At 45.1% G+C, this 20,568-nt stretch overlaps 1 protein-coding gene across 1 annotated transcript in view; it reads right to left on the bottom strand.

Annotated features, from left to right (window-relative positions):
* TMEM263 (transmembrane protein 263) overlaps positions 1-20,568 on the bottom strand; it is a 72,627-nt gene that overhangs the window by 43,552 nt on the left and 8,507 nt on the right. Inside the window, exon 2 of the mRNA XM_069228362.1 lies at positions 6,393-6,458. Coding sequence (XP_069084463.1) covers positions 6,393-6,453 — 61 coding nt within the window. The 5' untranslated portion in view covers positions 6,454-6,458. The remainder of the gene's footprint in view (positions 1-6,392; positions 6,459-20,568) is intronic.

The following is a 20,568-nucleotide window of genomic DNA, read 5'->3' as shown; positions in this document are numbered from 1 at the left end:
CAAACAAGGAGTTGATAGTCGACACTGAAATCTTTAGTACCATTTAGATAATAGAACTCTAAAGCTCTTTTTGGGTCCAGACGGTGGAGACTCTCCTCCTCATGAGAAGGATGTGGGGGGGGGGTGTAAAAAGTAGGCAAGGTGATGGACTAGCCTAAATGAAAAGACATAACAACCTTGGGAAGAAAGAAAGCCTTAGTGTGCAACACCACTTTGTCACGGTGCACAGACAAGTATGGGGGCTTTGAAGAAAGAGCCTGAAGCTCGCTCACTCTGCGAGCAGAAATGATGGCAACAAGAAAAACAGTCTTGAAAGTAAGAAGCCGTAATGGACAATTGTGCATCAGCTCGAATGGAGTACACATTAAGAAAGTAAGGACAAGATTGAGGGCTCACAGCCGTGATAAATGGAGTGGGAGGAAACAAATGGGTGAGACCTCTAAGGAAGGGATTGACAATAGGAGACTTAAAGAGTGAAGGCTGATCAGGTAACCTAAGAAAGGCCGAAGTAGCCGATAAATACCTTTTAAGGGTGCCCAAAGCAGAACCCTGCTGGGCTAAAGAAAGAATGAACAGAAGAACCTCAGAAAGAGGAGCAGGGACGGGGAGTGAATACAAACAGATTTGTTGTTACACCATGCCAAAAATTTATGCCAACGACAGGCATAAACTGTTTTGGTGGAGGGATGCATGGCTGCCAAGAAAAAAAAAATCACATACTTCAGGTGGAAGGTCAAAAGCAGTCAACTGCCGCCACTCAATCTCCACACATCAATGCAGAGATTGGACAAGTTTGGCTGGAAAACCGTCCCCTGCTGCTACAACAGAAGATCCTCCGAAGAGGCAGTCTGAGGGAAGGATTCATGGCCATGCTCAATAGCTCGGGATAATATACTCTCCGTGCCCGGTACAGAGCCACCAAGATAACTTGGGCCTGGTCGTTCTTGAGAACTCTGCGCAGAAGTGGTATAGGCGTAAAGGAGGCCGGAGTTCCACTTGAGACAAAAAGCGTCTCCGATCGACTGTCTCCTTGGAAACCCAAACGTGCAAAACAGCTGACATTGCGCGTTCTCTGCAGAGGCAAACCTATCTAACCAAGGCTCTTCCCACTGCTAAAAAGAGACCTTGCGCCAGCTCTGGCTGGAAACGCCATTCGTGATTGGCTATGCATCGACAGCTGAGTTTGTCTGCTCGGGCGTTGAGAGAGCCTGCCAGATGTTGAACCACTGGGGTAATGTCCTGATGTTAGAGCCATGTCCAGAGGCTTAGTGCCTCTTGACAAAGGGTCCAGGACCCTACTCCGCCATGTTTGTTGCAGTACCACATGGCAGTAGTGTTGTCCGTGAACACTTGCACTACTTTAGATAGGAAAGAAATGCTTTCGACGTAAGCCTGATCGCCCGGAGCGCCAAAAGACTGACATGGAGCTCAGACTCCGCCAGAGACCAGAGGCCTCCGATTTCCACCTCTCCCATGTGGCTGCCCCATCCAAGAAGTGACAGATCTGTGTAAGGAAATGCCTTCTTTGGCATGGTTACCCCCTGACTTTTTGCATTTTGTTGATGCCAGTTATGATTTAAATTGTGCTGGGACCCTGATAACCAGGCCACAGCACCAGTGTTCTTTCCCTAAACTGTACCTTTGTTCCCACAATTGGCACAGCCCTGGCACACAGATAAGGCCCTTGTAAACAGTACCCCTAGTACCAAGGGCCCTGTGGCCAGGGAAGGTCTCCAAGGGCTGTAGCATGTATTATGCCACCCTGGGAACCCCTTACTCAGCACATGCACACTGCCTCACAGCTTGTGTGTGCTGGTGGGGAGAAAAAGACTAAGTTGACATGGCACTCCCCTCGGAGTGCCATGCCCACAACTCACTGCCTGTGGCATAGGTAAGTCATCCCTCTAGCAGGCCTTACAGCCCTAAGGCAGGGTGCACTATACCACAGGTGAGGTCATAGTTGCATGAGCACTATGCCCCTACAGTGTCTAAGCAAAACCTTAGACATTGTAAGTGAAGGGTAGCCATAAAGAGTATATGGTCTGGGAGTCTGTCAATTACGAACTCCATAGTTCCATAATGGCTACACTGAAATCTGGGAAGTTTGTTATCAAACTTCAGTACAATAAATGCACACTGATGCCAGTGTGGAATTTATTGTCAAATACACCCAGAGGGCATCTTAGAGATGTCCCCTAAATACCAGACTGACTCCTACTGCTAGGCACAACCAGTTTGTGGCCACATGGCGTGAGTGCCTTTGTCACTCTGTGGCCAGGAACAAAGCCTGTACTGGGTGGAGGTGCTTCTCACCTCCCCCTGCAGGAACTGTAACACCTGGAGGTGAGCCTCAAAGGCTCATGCCTTTTGTTACAGCACCCCAGGGCATCCCAGCTAGTGGAGATGCCCGCCCCTCCGGCCATGGCCCCCACTTTTGGTGGCAAGGCCTGAGGAGATAATGAGAAAAACAAGGAGTCACCACCTACCAATCAGGACAGCCCCCAAGGTGCCCTGCGCTGAGGCTACCTTTAGAAATCCTCCATCTTGAGTTTGGAGGATTCCCCCAACAGGAATAGGTATGTGCCCCCCTCCCCTCAGGTAGGAGCCACATAGAGGGTGTAGCCACCCTCAAGGACAGAAGCATTGGCTACTTTTCCCCAGACCTAAACACACCCCTAAATTTAGTATTTAGGGGTGAACCTGAACCGTGGAAATGAGAGTCCTGCAACCTGAGGAAAGAAGGACTGCTGACCTGAAAGCCCCGCAGAGACGACAACTGACTTTGCCCCAGCCCTACCGGCCTGTCTCCAGATTCAAAGAATCTGCACTAACGCATCCGACAGGGCCCAGCAACCTCTGAGGACTCAGAGGTCTACCCTGAACCTAAAAGACCAAGAAACTCCAGAGAACAGCAGCACTGTTCAGAACCTGCAACAAAGAAGCAACTTTTAAAGAACTCTCTCTTCCCGCCGGAAGCGTGAGACTTCACACTCTGCACTCGACGCCCCCGGCTCGAGTTCAGGAGAACCAACACCACAGAGAGGACTCCCAGGCAACTCCAATGACGCGGACACCCTGACTTGACCTCCTTGCACCCCAACAGCAACGCCTGCAGAGAGGATCCAGAGGCTCCCCTAACCGCGACTGCCTGGTCAAAGGAACCCGACGCCTGGACCAAGCACTGCACCCGCAGCCGCCAGGACCAAGAGGAACCGCCTACCAGTGCAGGAGTGACCAGCAGGCGGCCCTCATCCTAGCCCGAGAGGCCCCCCTGTGCCCTGCCTGCATCCCCTAAGTGACCCCGGGTCCCTCCATTGCTTTCAATAGCAAACCTGACGCCTACTGCACCCAGCCACCCCTGTGCCACTGAGGGTGTGTTTAGAGGCTTGTTCCCCCCCCCCCAGTGCTCTACAAAACCCCCGTGGTCTGCTCCCCGAAGACACAGGTACTTACCTGTAAGCAGACTAGGACTGGAGCACCCTGTTCTTCATTGGCACCTATGTGTTTGGGCCCTCCTTTGACCTCTGCACCTGACCGGCCCTGTGTTGCTGGTGCGGTGGCTTTGGGGTTGCCTTGAACCCCCAAAGGTGGGCTGCCTATGCCCAGGAGACTGACTGTATAAGTGCTTTCCTTACCTGAGAAACTTAACCTTACCCCACCCAAGATCTGGGTTGCTCATGGTTGGCCCGATGGCAGTGTGCAATAGTCCTGTTCACAGGAGCCCCTGTGTTGGGTCTGGACTAAGTACCCAATAGGACAACGGTGAGGGCTTCAATGAATGGCAGAAGAGGCTCAGATGTGGAAGCCCCTGGCTGAAGCAACTCTGTCTAGAGATTTGACCTGACCTGAACAGTAGGCAGCTCAAGGCCAGGGACCTCAGCCGCCCTACTGACCATCATAGAATAAATCGCTCCCTCCGCCTTAGTCATGGCAGGAGGAGACAGCATTCCAGCATCTGGAGAAGTGTCCATGCCACTGGCCTTGCCCAACTCCTGTACCCAGTCCAAATTAGGGTCATCCTGGTATTCATAAGGGTCCAGGGACCCCTCCAATCCTTCCCCAAATTCATACCCATAAGAAAAAGCGTCAGAATCTGACCTGGGGTGAATAGGCCCCATCCAAGAGATGCGGCGTTGGGCTATACCGTTGGTGGGCACCACCGACGTCAGGAGCATCGACAATCAAACCAGAACCGGGGAAGGTCTCAATGGTACGACCGGCGATGGTGCATACCAGGAGGGGACCTCAGTGGCTGGAGCCGAAGCCGCCGGTGCAGAACCCAAAGGCCCCACTGACTGAACCCCAAGGCACAGCATCGGGGTCGGCGTGCCCAAAAATGAGGTTCATGTCCTTATAAAACTCTTTCAACTGGGCAGGGGTCGCTCCTGGAGACGCGCAAATCGGACCCAGAAGCAGGCTTTGTAGACTGAGGCCTTGAGTGTCGATGCTCCTACTGCTTTGCATCAGCCGAGCGGCGGGGTAGAGTCGAATGGGTGACAGGATCTCTTAGACTTCTTCTTACCTTGTCCCGAAGACTTTGAGGAAGAAGAATGGTGGTGGCTCCGCGAGCGGTCTCAAGACCTTCCCCTTGAGCGAGACCGGGACCTACGCGGAGTTGAGCGCTGGGCCGCCATAAGCTTGACTGACCGCTCCCTCAAGGCCTTCAAGTGCATGGCACTCGGAGCATGACTTCGGGTCATGGTCAAGGTCCAGGCACCACAAACAGGCCTGATGCGGATCAGTCACTGACATCATGCATTGACAGCCCTCCCACGGTTTGAAACTGGTCTTCAGGGACATCCATGATGCACTGAAAAACTCGACAAAAGGGTCGAAGTCAGTCAAAAAGAGACTAGGGTAGCTCTCTCCGGATCAGCGTGTGGCACAAAAAGAAAAGAACTGACATCACAGCGCTGAGGCGGCGTCTATGTACTACTCCTGATGTCATCACGGAGACGTCGACGCCAACGGAGTCAACCGACGCCACCTACCGACGTGCATGGGTATTGCTCGAAGAAAAAAAATCTCTGTATCCAGTCTGACGCCTGGGGGGAAATTCTAAGGTAATGAGTCTCTATCAGATGCCTCAATTTCCAGCTCATAACAGCAAAACAGATCAAAAATGTGCTACCACTAGGCTACTTTACAGTAGTGATCAATCCTTAGTCCTCTCTAGGCTAACCTACAGCAGTTCCTTGCACTCAGGTCTACAGAAGAACTGACCGGCAAAGGGACCAACCAGTCTGTCATCTGATCATTGCTACAAAAAGTTCAATTACACCACTGTACCAACGCAATTATGCTCTGATTTTGGCATACAGATCCCACACTGGGTTCCTGAAATATCCTCCTTATTTTTTATTTTACTATTGTATTTTTCAAGCTACCCATCACAGGTATACTTAGTCGTTCAGTCGTCATCTTCTACTATATAGAACCCCCATTTTTAATCTCATATATGAGCATTGTAAATAGCATATTTTTGATCTTATTGCTCAGAAATATTTTTAAGCTGCAATTACATATTGATACATTGCTTCCCATCCCTTTTTTATAGTGCTGAGACAAAATTACTGGTCATATTTGTTCTACATAAATGTTTAAAAACACTACTGGCAAGGTGAGATTTTTTTTTTGTTCCCAACAATGTCCCTCTCCAAAAGGTAGTTGCTTAGGAATCGGGTTAAATTCAGGCAACCTGCAGAGTATCAGAGGAAAGATGAGCCATCTGGGAACAGAATGGAAAACAAATAGTTCACTGATGATAAGACAGGAGTCAAACACATAAATGGCAGAAGGACTATCCACAGAGGGTTGGACTGGGACAAGAAAGGTAAAAAGGCAAAGTTCTGGTTTGTTATGCTGCTCTAGCCTCACAGGATCATGGGAGCAACAAATCCAGATACTGCAGGCCAACAGAGACAGAAAAAGCAAGGAAAAGGTTGGAAAAAAATGGTGCCTGGTAAGTCTTCAGAGGTCAAGAATGATTAAGCCATGATACTTCCCCCTTTGATAGTTTGGAGGAAAATCGGGGTGGAGAGTCAGAGGCTAGGAGGACAGGCAGAGGAGCTGCAGTAAAGCGAAAAACAGGACTAGAGTCACGGAGGCTGTGCACCAGGCAGCTGTGAAAGACAAACTAATGCTCAAAGAGGTATATGTGGGTAGGTAAGGAGGCAGTAAATACATGGTGGGCATTGGGCATGTAAGTCTGGTTCCAGATTTAACATACTACATTAGAGAAGGATTTTGGTTTTCTTATATGTATCAGAATACACTTTAGAAGCATTTTCTTAGATTCATATCAGATTGTGTGCAAACCCCCTTAATCTTTTTGCCCCACTATTACAGTAGCATGATTTCTGTGTGTGTCGAACAAACTGATCAATTTTTACCTTCTGGAGGCTCATCACGCATATATGATGGCACTTCTTCATTGTTTTCTGTTTGATTCATTGTACCTTAAAAAAATAAAACAATGTTTATACATAGGTTTACATAAAACGTTAACAAAACATGTCAGCACATGTAAAAAGAATAGGCAGCCATGTTTTGACAGAAAGAAAACATGGACACTGAGCTTTACTAATAATCACAAACTAAATAAATCAAGACTACAGTCTGCTTAAATCAATATTAAACTGTAAATACTTCATAGGTCGAAATACACTGAATCTGTTATATGTTTAATCACTTAAAATCAAAATCTATTAACCCAAAGAGATCTCAAACAATCATGGTGCGGCAATACACACATTTCAAAATATATGTAATGATTATTGCTCATTTCAGTCATCTTCAAGTCATCTTAATGACTGACATGCAAGCATAAGATTAAGCAAGTGGTGTCTAATTTGGGAATGGCACCCTGCTCCCCACCCCTCGGGGAATAGACCAGACTGCAAATCATGCAATCATAGAACTACATTTTCGGACAACAACCGGAACTCATGGCTGCAGACTGTGTGCCACTGCAGCCAATGGCTCTGAAACAACACAATGTAGGTGCCCATTTAAATGTTAAGAAGCCTCTAATTTTAGACGCGAACTGTATGAATAAGTTCAAGTCTCTTCAGTTGCAGTCAATATGACTGATGTTTGAAGACTAACTCACTGACAAAGCACATTTGCTAATGGATATCTTAACCGCTGGTAATTCCTCCCATTTCGTACCATTTAGCAGAACTTTCACACTTCATTCTCACCTCATAGAATGCACTCACGAGCCCTCTTCTCTTCCAGCAGATCAGAAGATATCATCTGATCACACTTGAGGCTCAGAGAATTCATGCTGTTTAAAGTGTATAACTTTGTGTGCATCCTTCTTGTGGATCCCTCTGTTCACCTTAAAGTGCTTCCACCCCTGATTGAAACAGGAATTAGCTTAATCTTCCGCTTTTTTTTAATTTATTTTTTAAGGCGAGGTTAATGTCATCAAATTTATATCTCGGTGTATGCTACCCATTTGACTGCTTCAGAGCACTGATACCTGAATTGATCTAATATTTTTAGACAAGAATACAATATCTCAGTGGTTCCCAACCTTTTGACTTCTGACACTCATTACTGGATCCCAGGGGCCGCTTCCCCCTCCTAATCATTATTGGAATCCGGGTGACCACCCCAGCCCCTCCCCCAACTTAGTCATTACTAAAAGCTGGGGACCTAATCTGTTGATAGTATGTAATTTTCTAACTAGTAGCGGACTGATCCATTGCAGGGATGTGGAATTCCTAATGCCCGACGCCCGGGACATCTTGTTTGGGGTCAAGGGCAACTAGTTTTTATGTTTACTTTGTCCTTGGGACAAGTAGGCCCAACCCCCTGCAGCACAAACCCTTTGGCTGCCTGTTTACAGAGAGTTGAACTCTCTGCAGTTGAGGTAATGTGTTTCCAAAAGATAATGCTGTTCGAACTTGTATTTATGGTTCATTATTTGAAAGCCTTCATTATTAGGGTGGGTGCTGTAAATAAATGTTTTAAGGTCACACTTCACTACTGACGTTGGTTCCAGTACAAAAAAAAAAAAAAACGTGTACACACGTTTGAAAAGTTTAGGCTAAGAGGCTAAGTATAATGCTCCCAGAATGCTCTCTGATTATATGCAAATGAAGTGTCATTTAGTAAAATGTGTTGATGCATGCTAGTATTTCCCAAAAATATTTCTAATGGAAAATCAGTGTAACCATTTTCAACACGATTATGGGAAGCATGAAAATAAACAAACACTGACAAAGCCAACTGATCTGACATACTTTTATAAGTCTTTTAGTTTCATCAATGCGTGTCTTGTTTTGACATGACTTTTGTAACACTTTATTGTTGTGGGAGCTACCAGGCCCTCAACATTGTAACAAACATTGGCAAAACCCCCCCAAAAAGTTTTTTAACTCTTAAAGCACACGTTGCCACCAGCGGCATAACAAAGGCCCCGCAGCCGCCCTCCAGGGGGCCCCGTCAGCACAGCACCTGCCCTGAGTGAGTCTGGAGAGGAGGCTCCTCCATGTTCTTTGCAAAAGGGCACCCTCCAGTTTCGTTACGTCACTGATTGCCACTGTAGTTCCTGACACTGAACAAAACTACTTTGTGTGGCAATATGCTCCTTGTGGAAGAGCAGAATGCGATCACTCACTAAAGCCAGCCGAAAGAGAGAGAAATAGAAGTTTAATAAAAACAAAATGTCTTTGTTAACACCAGACCTAATTAGGGACCAAGACCCACATGTAGGTAGCTTTTTGCATGTCGCAAACAGCGACTTTCGCTGTTTGCGACGTGCAAAAAGCACATTGCGATGCACAAACCCAGTTTTGCAATTCAGTAACCTGGTTACCGAATCACAAAACGGGTTTGCGACTCGCAATTAGTAAGGGGTGTTCCCTTCCTAATTGCAACTCGCAGTGCAATGTAGGATTGTTTTGTGACCGCGAACGCGGGCGCAAACCAATCGCAGTTTGCACCCATTTCAAATGGGTGCTAACACTTTCGCAAAAGGGAAGGGATCCCCATGGGACCCCTTCCCCATTGTGAATGTCACTGTAAACATTTTTTCAGAGCAGGCAGTGGTCCTGCGGACCACTGCCTGCTCTGAAAAAATGAAACAAAAACGTTTCTTTTTTCGTTTTTGTTATGCATCTCGTTTTCCTTTAAGGAAAACTGGCTGCATTACAAAAAAAAAACCCAAAAAACTGCTTTATTGAAAAGCAGTCACAGACATGGTGGTCTGCTGTCTCCAGCAGGCCACCATTCGTGAGGGGGTCGCAAATTGCGACCCACCTCATGATTATTCATGATGTGGGCATTTGCGAAGCCCTTGCGAATCACAGATGGTGTCAAGGACACTATCCTACATTCGGATTTGCGACTCGCTATTTGCAGGTCACAAATCTGAACTTGTGGCCCCAAATTCTTAAAGAAAGTCACAAAAGTGCACCCATGGTATATGTCGTACCCCTATAAAATATTTGTGAACTGTATTTTAGCGTGGGTAAATACGATGTGTAGATGTGCTCATGTGAAAACCTATTGAGCATTTGCAAGTTCATTTTCCCTCCAGCCACTTTCTTCCCAACCCTGGAAGAAGTTCTAATTCTACCATTGTCAGGAGTAAATGTCCAACCTTTCTTATTATGGGAAAATATTAGAGAGAAGCTGGTAAAAATCTTTAAAACATGCAGGTTAGTAGGTTTGCAGACTCAAAGGTATTCCAGCCCTGGAACTATTGCTTACTGCTTCCTCCAGCCCCAGTATGCAGATCTGCAGAAAGGTGGCAAAATAAGGAAATTGCTACAGTAGGGATTGAAACTCCAAGTATTCAAGCCCATCTATGGTAGTAGCCCTGAGAGGCTATTAATTGCTGCCATAATTTGTCACCACACTACATGGCACCAAAGGGACAAGTAGATCTTTTTACAGGACAAGTACATTTGAGAAGCAACCTGTCCCCTGGACAAGTAGATATTTTAATAAATTCCACACCCCTGCATTGAATAAAGCTAGCCATTTCAAAATAAATTGCTGCCTCAAAGACGGACGTAAGGACACAGTCCTTCACATGGCTTACTCCATTTGGTATCCCCGACTTTACCTTATTTAAACTTCTACACTGGCCAGCAACACTACATTTTTTAAAGAGAAAATAGATCACATTATTATATATATATATATATATATATATATATATATATATATATATATTATATATATATGCGAAATAGATGCATGATGCTTCTCCAAAAAAACAATCCTTTTAATCAAATGTATATACAATGCAATGTTTATTATTATTGATATTATAAATAAATAATAGCGTTTTATTAAACTACACATCCGTGAATCTTTTTACATACTTTTTACTAATACATTTGGTGGGTGAAAAATGTGTAAATAGAGGGATACTGTTTTTTATTTTTTAACATTTTCAGTCTAAAATACATAATCATAAAAACCACTAGACGAGAGCCTCGTACATAAAAGGCAACCATAGTAAGAGCCCCTAGAGACAGCTGCACTCTCAGCTGTAAAGCAAAAGCTCCAGCTTGGGAAATGCTTTAACAAAGTTTGTTACAGTCTCCTGTGGTCATGGTTTCAAAGACCAAGGAGTAATCCATAGAGCCCAACAACATTAATGATACAAAACAAAAAAAAAACAAAAAATAGCGGTGTCCTTGCCCCTTTTAGGGACATCAATAAAACAGAAAAATATGTAAGCAGCCCTCGCAGGGCATTATGGTGTGCTTCTTGAAGGAGCAGCAAATATAAAATGAGGGTCTCTGGGTGCTTACTTATTATTCACATTTTGACTTTAAAAAAAAATATTTTTTTTTTTTTAAAGGCAGCCAAGGGAGCACCATGGCCCCCTGCAAGAAGCCCCATTTCATGGCTGTGTGCCCCCACCCCGAGCTACTGATTTGCAGCCCGACGGGATCGGAGAGGGAGGGTCCCTGGGGATTCCCTGGCTCGGCAAGGAGGGCTGTTTCCCCTCCCCTTAAACTGTGTTACAGATCCAGGGGGATGAGGTCCCTGGGGCCTTTTTAAACTCAGGGAGATGGGCCTAGCACTCCCTCCACTTTAATAAGCTATCAGCCTGAGGGATGGGCTCTCAGGGGGCTTTTTAGGCATCGGGCATAACCTCCCTCCCCCCCATGCAACATATGTGCTGCAAACTGGTGGGGGGTGGGGAGGAAGGGTTCTATGGAACATGTAGAAGCCCACTTTTCTTTTCTTTAAATTTTACTCCACAAATCCACAACAAAATAAAAAGATTTAACATTTTTTTAAGACCCCACCACCAGGCGTAGGGTTGAGTCTGGGTATTCCTACCCTGCCCTCTTATGTTGTTCTAGGAATCAGAGCCGAATCTGACTTATAAGATGGCTGTAGCTACATCACTGTTGATGGCTTGGTAGCCAATAAGATCTCAGAAATATACAAAGTTAGTCCCCATGCATAGTAGGGTTACAACCACTGTCAGTTAATTTCTGTTTCTGGGGAACTATTTTTTAGGTGTACGAGTGCATGTGCAAAATGTAGTCACTCAAACGAAGGCAACCAATGGATGGAGTGGGCTGTTCTGTTGATCTGTATCTTCTGCTGGGGTAGGAGTATAACTTGAGTGACTTGTCAAAAGACCAATGGTGAAAAGGTTGACTGAGGGCCCCATTTATAAGTATGTTTTTTTGTTTTTTTTTAAACATGAGATTGGCAAGACATCTGAAGCAGTCTTTACGACAGACAAAGTAAAAAGCAGGCGCTAGGAAAGTAGTCCCTGGCGTTGAAGAGATATATATACTGTGCACACAGCAAACGCAATCACTCACGTTGAGATCAGTAAATGGCCCACTTTGGTTCCCACTGCTGTGGATAGAAGCAAACTGTGAATGACACTACAGCAGGCCAGAGAAGTAAAGGGTTAACCAACTTCTCCCATCCTATGGTAACTAGGGAAAAGATGCTAACACAGAAGCATTCAACATGTGGAGATATCCATATATTTGAGTCTAAGCCTAAATATGAAAGAGGCTTCACATTTCCAACATAGTTTACTGTCCTCTCTTTCTTCTTTCCTCAGATCTTCCTCTTGGGGAGTATTTGAGGTGTAGGCAACTGAATAGGCAGCCAGATGCCCGATTTTTCAGCACTCTTTTTCCGTCTGTCTTTCTTTTCCATTAAAAAGTGATGCCTTGTGTAGGAAAGTCCCCATTTTCTTTTACATGGCCACCCCTACTTTTTGGTCACTGATACTGATGTTGTTGATTGGTAGTGCACTACAGAGTCCCTGCTAGCAGGCCCCAGTGCCAGTGCTCTTCCCCCTAAAACAAGGAAAATGTTCAATTGTAACCCAAATGGCAAAGACTTTAGCACCCCTGTAAGTTCCTAGTAAATGGTACTCCTGGTACCCAGGGCGTGGGTACTAAAGAGGGTCCCTAAGGGCTGCAGCATGTATTATGCCATCCTAAGGGACACACACACACACTGCATGCTCACTGCCACTGCAGAATGCGCGAAATGGTGCAAACCATTTCAAAAACACAACATTGCACACACTGTGTGATATACCAACTCACACTAAATGTACTACAGATAAGTCACCGTTACATCAGGCCTTATAGCTCTAAGGCAGGGTGCATTATACTACATGTGAGGGCACCTCTGCATGAGAGATGTGTCCATGCAATGCCTAATTCCATTCCAAGACATTGCAAATGAGTAGGGAGCCATTTTGTGAACATGTACTGGGCACTGGCCAATACAAGTTACCCAGCAACATGATGGCTTCACTGAAAACAGTGGTGTTTGGTATCAAACACCTGGTTTTAATAAATCTGTACTAATGCCAGTATCAGACTTTAGGAAGATATGCAACCAGAGGGCACCTTAGAGACTCCCCCCTGTATCCCTACAAGTCACTTAGTGTGCTGGCTGACTGCTACAGTCCAGCCTACCACCACATACAAGTTTCTGACCCCCTGGAGGAGACAGCTGTGCTCTCAGAAGCCATTAACAATGCCTGCCTGGTGGAAGGTGATCACACACAGCAGGATGGCCTGCGAATTTAGCATATCAAGACCAGAAGCTTCAAAATCCTCTGCCACATTAGATTTACGGCCATGGCTTCCCCCAGACCTGGGGAACGCCACCCCCTGCACTAAGGCAAATTTCACACCAGAGGAGGTATTTAGAAGGCTGGGCATACCCTTAAGGGAAGCCACCTGAAGTGGACAGTCAAAGAAAGGTTTTACCATCTTGATTTTGGTGAAACTAGGAATTTTGGGTTATGGTTATGCCAACTCCTCACAGGATGTGGTCATATAGGGGGGTGTAGTCACCCCAAAGGTAAGTAGCCCATTGGCTACTACTTTACACTCCCCTTAACGCCCCTAAATTGAGTATTTAGAGGACCCCTCGACACCAGATCAACAGATTTAACTACCTGGGAACAGAAGGACAAAGAGGAGCAGGCGCTGCGAGAACTGACCAATTACATTAATTTGGCGTCAAACCCTGTTCCGGTGCTGGTACCTCGACAGTTGCACCAACCAGACTCTTCCAAAAGCCGCGTATCCTCCCAAGCCCTTGGGAGACTGTCCAGCATGTCGACCACCATCTAGCATCTCCACTGGGGTGGAGGAGCTATCCCCCTTCATCTGCAGGCATTGGCCGCTTCTGTCCAGTACAACGTTTTGCTGGCCATCAGACCCACCAAGGTAGCATCACAGCAGGAGGAGGTTTCTATGCACCAGGAGGTCAACCCCATCTCTCCACTGAGTTTTGAGACACCACAATGTCCAGGAGCCCCCTGGCACCAACACTCGGAGTGCCGGAGCACTTGCAGCAACCAAGGCTTGTTGAGTGTCCAGTCCTGACACTACCGCTGCCAAAAGTCGACCTGCTCAACAAAAGATTTGATAACAGATAAGACCACACTGAAAGTGGTCCTGCAGCTGTGTTTTCTTTCCTTCTACAGGTCACTCCAAGAAGAATCGTTTTCGTTCCCTCTTCAGGTCACCCTAAGAACTGCAAGAGCCTCCAACACAAGGGAACAGATGGCCTTACATCTCTGCACCCGAGCCCCCTAGCATGATTTCATGACAACTGACTGCGCTACCGTGTTCTAAAGACCTTCACAAGCCGAAGCACTGTGTTGGTTCTGCTAGACTTTTCTCCAAGTCTTACTTTGCAGCCTGGGTTCACAGGTGCCCACTGCTTTCTTCTGGTGTAGCCTTTGAGGGCTACCAACCCGTTCAGCACCTCTGTACCCGGAACACCAGGGCAGGTGAACTAAAACTGCTGGTGTTTCCTTGGATCTTGGTCCCTGCACCTTAAGTCCCAAAGGGCACATCCAAACTTCGACTACAAGTACATGTTTGCAGTGTATATCTTCCCTCCCATAGGATAACATTACCGCGTTCGAGTCTTCTGCCTCAAAACCGCTATCTGTGCATTTTTACTGTTTTCTTGTAAAATTCTTAACTTCAAAAGTACTTACCTGATAACGGTCTAAAAATATATAAACATTTGTGTTATTTTCATAAATTGGTCTAGGATTTCTTTTTGAGTGTGTGCACCATTTATTGACTATGTGTACAGCAAATGCTTAACACTCCCCTCTGATTAGCCTAAGCTGCTTGACCACATTACCGCTCAGAGCACTTGGGATCATTAAATTAAGCCCTGTAAACCAGATAGGGGTTGTGTGGACTTTTTGCATCATGTGCCCTTACAATGGCCCACAATATAAAAAGCTAACTTCCTACACCTTGGCCGTTAGGAGATGTTTAGGCAAACTCACATTCCTTAGTTAAATAGAAAAATGGTAAACACACCAACACTGAGCTCATGTGGGTCTAATGTTGCCTATAACTGCCACTGGATTGGCACTTCATAAGGTATTTTGACAGACAAAGTATGTGAGATCCTCAGAAAGAATATATTTACTCGCATGGGATGTAAAATTATGAACAAAGCAGAAAAGAATTGAATTCTGAGGAAATAAATAAGTGTAGAACCTCCAAGTGTTCCAGGATCAATCTCTCACAACCTGGAAAATATTAACTGCCGGAAGCCAGTGACATGCACAACGGGCATTAAAAGCTCCTGAGTCCTAAAAGAACAGCAGTCTTTTGGCACAGCTTCAAAAGCCTATCAGGTTGCATTTTGTCCCTTAATGATGGCCTTTTTTCCCCCCATTTCAAATGCTGCAGTGCAGTGTAAAATGGAGTCTTAACCTCAGATAGACTTCTAAAGGGTGCTCCACCACATACAGACGTACGGATAATGGCACCCTGTAAATGGACAAATGTGGATTTAAAGTGTTCTGGGATCCGCATAAGGAGTTCAGAATTATTCTAACATTTATAACCATCAATGAAGATTCCATAATGCAGAAATTAAGTTTTAGTCTTCTCCATCAATGCATAGGTGTTACAAGGTTAAAAATGTTGTAGTATTGCTGCTTTAAATTTCGCCATGGTTCATACCGGCAGGCTGTGCAGTTTTCTAATGGTTAACGTTATCAGTTCTTCAAAAATTGGAATTAGAAGCTAACTTTAGGTTAATCCCTTCAAACCTTATTTTTTTGTGTGGTTTTCATAGCCTGCCATTGCTTTGTCCATCAAAGGTATGGCATTTCGTGGATGGTTACATTGCCGCAAGTGTGCTACTATTTAGTTTGCTTAATGAGATTCAAATCATCCTTTCGTAAGACTAGAACAAGTGTGTGCTGCTGATGTATTTACTTTCCAGATAAAATTTTAAGTATTGATTTAAAGGTTTTATCATTTAGGTAGCATTTACTGTTTTGATACCATGGCTGGTTATTTAAAGGAAAAAAATAAAAGAGTGGGAACAGAGTTGCATTTACTTATCGCACTTGCATTTTTATTTGTTTTACTTTGTAGTCACGATTCTTTGAGTGGTGTTGCATTTACAGCTTTTTTTTATTTTAATTTAAAAAATATTTTTGTTAGTTTTCATGGATGAAACAAATGGGCATGTATCAAGGTTTATGGCAGGCATATTCAGTGAAGCAATTCAATAGCTATGGAAGTTCAATGTTACACTTGAACAAAGTGCTTTATTTAGTTAATTCTATACACATTAATTCTTCAGACATGTTTTAAACCCTGAATACATCTTAATCAACCCCATATTCCCTATAGGTTCTCCACGTGGACCAGACCATCTCCCATTTTCTGGGGCACACACAGCTTTGGCATATTTTTCACTCAGCAGGCATGCACCAGTCCATATTGTGTTGCCATTCCCTCAATCGCTGTGGTCTACACGCCCTGCCCCCAAGCTAAGGGCGGTTTCTCTTTGCCAATACTAGGACCAGGGCTAACCATATTTTACAGTACTGTGTTGGCTGTTCTTCACCCCAAAAGCCAATCACACAACATTTGGCTGTGACTGGGATGGTGTATCCTGTTACTTCTTTCATGGGGTCCAAAATGGTTCTCCAGTAGTTTTGTGTTCTTCCACACATACCTTCTTAAGGAGTCCGTGCCAGTGCATCTTCCAATAGCATGTAGAGCTGTGCAGGAGTAAAAGGAGCGAACTAGCAGGCACAATTGGACCAGTCTAAAGCTGGATTTGATATCAGTTTCGCAGGGGAGCTCCCAATGCCTCTTCCCATATCCTCTCTTCAAATTCCCCAATATCTGCCTCCCATTTAGCCCTGACCTTTTGCAGAGTGTCAGGTGCATTGCTGATCATTTTTTTTTTTTTTTTTTTTAAACAGATGAGAGCGACAGCTTTGGTACAGAGCCTTTCGGAGAGGATACGATCTTCTAATATGGAAGACTCCTTCAGGACAGTGCATTTTGGTATATGAGCTGCCAGGTAATATGTGAGTGGACAATATTTATAGCTTTGCGTGAGTTGACAGTAGTCAGTCATGTCAGCCATGGTCCTGAGGGCATCTCCCTGCCACATATCTCCTAATTTAGTGAAATCAATCAGCTTCCATTTTTCAAAGCCCTAAAGACTGCCCACCTCTGATATAAGATCACTGGAAGACAGGGGAGTCATTTCAGACAGTCTATTTTTCCAACCGGAAAAGGTGGTTGTCTCCCTTATTGATACTAACGTTTCGGTGTGCGTGAGAAGCTCCCGAGCTAGCTTGGCTTTATAAAGTGCTCCCTCATAGCCCTCTTTGCCCCATACAAGTCTATCGATCCTCACAGCTGGTTCCTCTCTTTTCTGCCCTCAGACCCCATGGGTGGTATTGAGATGGAGAGGGGTGGAGTGGTCTGTAGCCTGCAAGTGTCTGCTCTTGGGTGCTATAGGTGTTGGGCTGATACGGGCTGTGCGTCATTTCCCCTCTTCCCATCCGCTCCCGCAGCAGCCATGTGCAGCGCATCTGTTTCCCCAGTGCCTCCAGGCTTCGCAACTGGCACGGACTTTGGATGTGGCAAAAGGGGTCGTGCAATGTCCCTTTAATGTTGCCAGTAGCTGCGAGTAGCACATGGATGCTCTCCCATACTCCCTCGCTCTGTTGCAGCTTTGTCATGAGGCGGTCACCCCCCGCCCCATCCGTTTCTATGCCGCTGCACCACGGAGTGCACTCTCAGGAGGCCCCCGGCCTGCCAAACAGACATCGGGGGTGTTGAGGTCGGTAATCTCTGCCTTTGATTCTGTTAGTAGGGCCTGCTTGCCGCACCAAAGCCCGACAGGCAGCGCAGCATTTTCCTGTTCCCCGGTTCAGCTCCTCTCAGGATTAGTCATTGCCGTGCCGTCAGAATCCCTGCAGGCGTTGTGGTATTTACTTTCTTGGTGGGTCTTGGATCAGCTACGCTCTGACAGGCCTCACCCCGGGCTATATAAGTGGGCCGTCCGAAGCATGCAGTCTCTGCCCAGGCGTCGTGTCAGTGTTTGCAAGCCCGGATGCAACTCCCATAGGCTTAGGTAGTATGTGGAGTGGTTATGGGACCCCCTTGGTAGTAGGCATGGCAATTCCTCCCTTACATGTGTGGTCTTCCTGGGGTTGGGGCTAGCCAAATTTTATACGGATGGATTGGGCTGGCATTGTGGGGCTGAGGAGCTCGTTCAGACTGTGTCCGCCATGTTGGACTGCAAGCTCCCTCCCCCCAATACAGCATTTTGTTCATAAAGTAAAAAGACATGCAGGCACAGTCCCTTCTTCAAATTCAACTGGGGGTAAAAGAAACAACTAACCTTACCATCACTAAACACACCCCTTAACAAAAAGTGTGACCTATAGTTTTGCCAATGCTTGCAATATTTTGCCACAGCTGTAATTTGAATCTTCGGGTATAAATATCCAGTAAATGCAAGGCAAAAACTAACCTAATTTTTTTAATGTTCCCAATTTTAAGAGATTGGGAATGAAGGTAAAAAGATCAGTTTTGGAACAATGTGATAAGAGAAAGAAATGGTTATTCTGCTTTTGTGGATAATCTTATAATACGATCAGTTAATTTTTGCTCAAATATGCCTCCTCATTTCAGCTCTCATATTTAATGTAAATAGTAACCAGTATGCACATTTGTGCAATGAAATGCAGATCTAACCAAGTTTATTTAACTTCGGGCAATGTGGCGGGTACAGCAGCATCTGTCGCACATTCCATTGTCCGAATGTGCGACGGGCTGTGCATGGGCGCCCCTGCACTGCAGGCCCCCCCAACACACCATTCCACCAGCCTTTCCACTGCAGTGGAACCGCCATGAAAATGCTGGCGTTGTGGGGACTCGTAATTCAGAGGGCAGCACCGACTGGTGGCAGTGTCAGTGGTCCGACCGTGGTGCCACGGTCATAATATGGCGGTCCGATCACCACTGTGAATCTGGCAGTCTCAAGACTGCCAAACTCATAATGAGGGCCTATATGTCTTCGAAGTCTATCTTTAGCATTATTCCCTGTTTATCTCATGCATTTTAGAAATTCGTTAAAAACCACTGCTTTGAGTGATATACTGTAAACAAAAAAATGGTAAGTTAGGCAAAAAACATAAGCCTTAATATAAACATTATCTTGATGCTCTCTCCCCTACACCATTTTATATACAGCTTTTAACTTGCTAACATGTTCCATTCATTTGTGCCATATAAAATCTGCAAATCTGGGCTTAAAAAAACAAAAAATTCTCCCCCCCCCCCCCCCCCCAAAAAAAGACACTAAACTGAGGGTAAAAGACTGAGGGAAGGGAACCTGTCCAACATGCATGAAAACCAATATCTATCAAGACTGTCACCATACGTTTCTTTGACTTGTTTGTGCCACACAACTCATTCACGTTCGTGGATATATTTTTCTTTCTGGTATTTCTAGTGGTCCTTGTTTAAAGTAAACAGCTGTCTAAAAGTTGTTTCAGCCTACACCATAATATTGAGCGACTTAGGAATGTTATACGAGGATGGCGTTAATTTTTAGGATTGGTAATCAGATGGCAAAAACAAGGATATGTCTTAACATATCTACATTTATGAAGGGGGACCTTCTCACGTTGTATCCAAGTAAGAGAAAAAGCCCCTTCATTTAGGATGGACTTATAAAGTTACATGAACATTTGCAAATCACTCACAGAAAGGTGGGGGGGGGGGGGGGGGGGAAAACAGTTACATTTCTTTCATCAAACACATGAAATAACATGATCTCTCCAAGGTGCTTCAAAAAAGAAGACAGTGGTATACTAAAGAGGCTCATGGCTACACATTCAAAGCTATTCCTGTATCAGGTTTCACCTAAAATCAATTCAACCTGATATAAAAAGACTGTTCTTAGATTATGTGATGGCATACTCCTCTGCGTCAACTGCAACTCAGACGGGTCCAAAATGGTGAAGGAAGAGGCAGCAGTGACAAGGCTTTTCTGGGGTATGAAAACAAGCAGCATCACACACTATAAACGCTATAGAACAGTAGTTCTTAACTTGTGGTCCAGGGACCACGAGTGGCCCGTGACGCTTACTCAAGGAGTTTGCAACTGCTTAGAAAAGCAAAGTTAACATATAAGGTATAAAGAAGCAAAAATGGAAGAATTAAAACCTTTCTGTAAATGTGAAGGGATTTCAAACTGGAATCTAACAATTAGGTTGATACCCTCAGAGTGATTCACGGAAGCAGTAAAACAGAATGTAGTATGGAGGATACACAGCCTCAACTAAATATAGAAAATCTCCGACCTTGCCATTATTTTTTTTATGTCAGTGTATTAAATTAAATATTTAATCATTTGTTTATGTGTTTCATGGATTAGTTTCCATTTTTGTGTGTACTGTTTTGAGATTAGATTCATCAAAACTGCTTAGGGTGGGGTCTCCAGATTCTAATAATGAACCAGTGGGAGTTCCCCGATTCCAATAATGATTAAGTGGGGGGTCTACAGATGTTAAGCGGTTAGAAATCACTGCTCTAGAATGTTTCCGCCTTCTGCTCTGAAACTCTTTCAATATCCTACTGGACATCTTGCTGAACATTATGGCTGCCAGGAATACAAAAGATACACCAAGCGGTGGGATCCATTTCAGAGTTTGGCCACCTAAATGGTGTTTATGAAGAGGAGAACGCGTTTTTCCCAGTGGGGAAATGAAGGTTACTCAAAAAAGAATAA

This window comes from Pleurodeles waltl, chromosome 4_1 (genome assembly GCF_031143425.1).
Source record: "Pleurodeles waltl isolate 20211129_DDA chromosome 4_1, aPleWal1.hap1.20221129, whole genome shotgun sequence".
Lineage (NCBI taxonomy): Eukaryota > Metazoa > Chordata > Amphibia > Caudata > Salamandridae > Pleurodeles > Pleurodeles waltl.
Note: the sequence above shows the minus strand (reverse complement) of the source record. Positions and strands in the feature narration are given on the sequence as shown.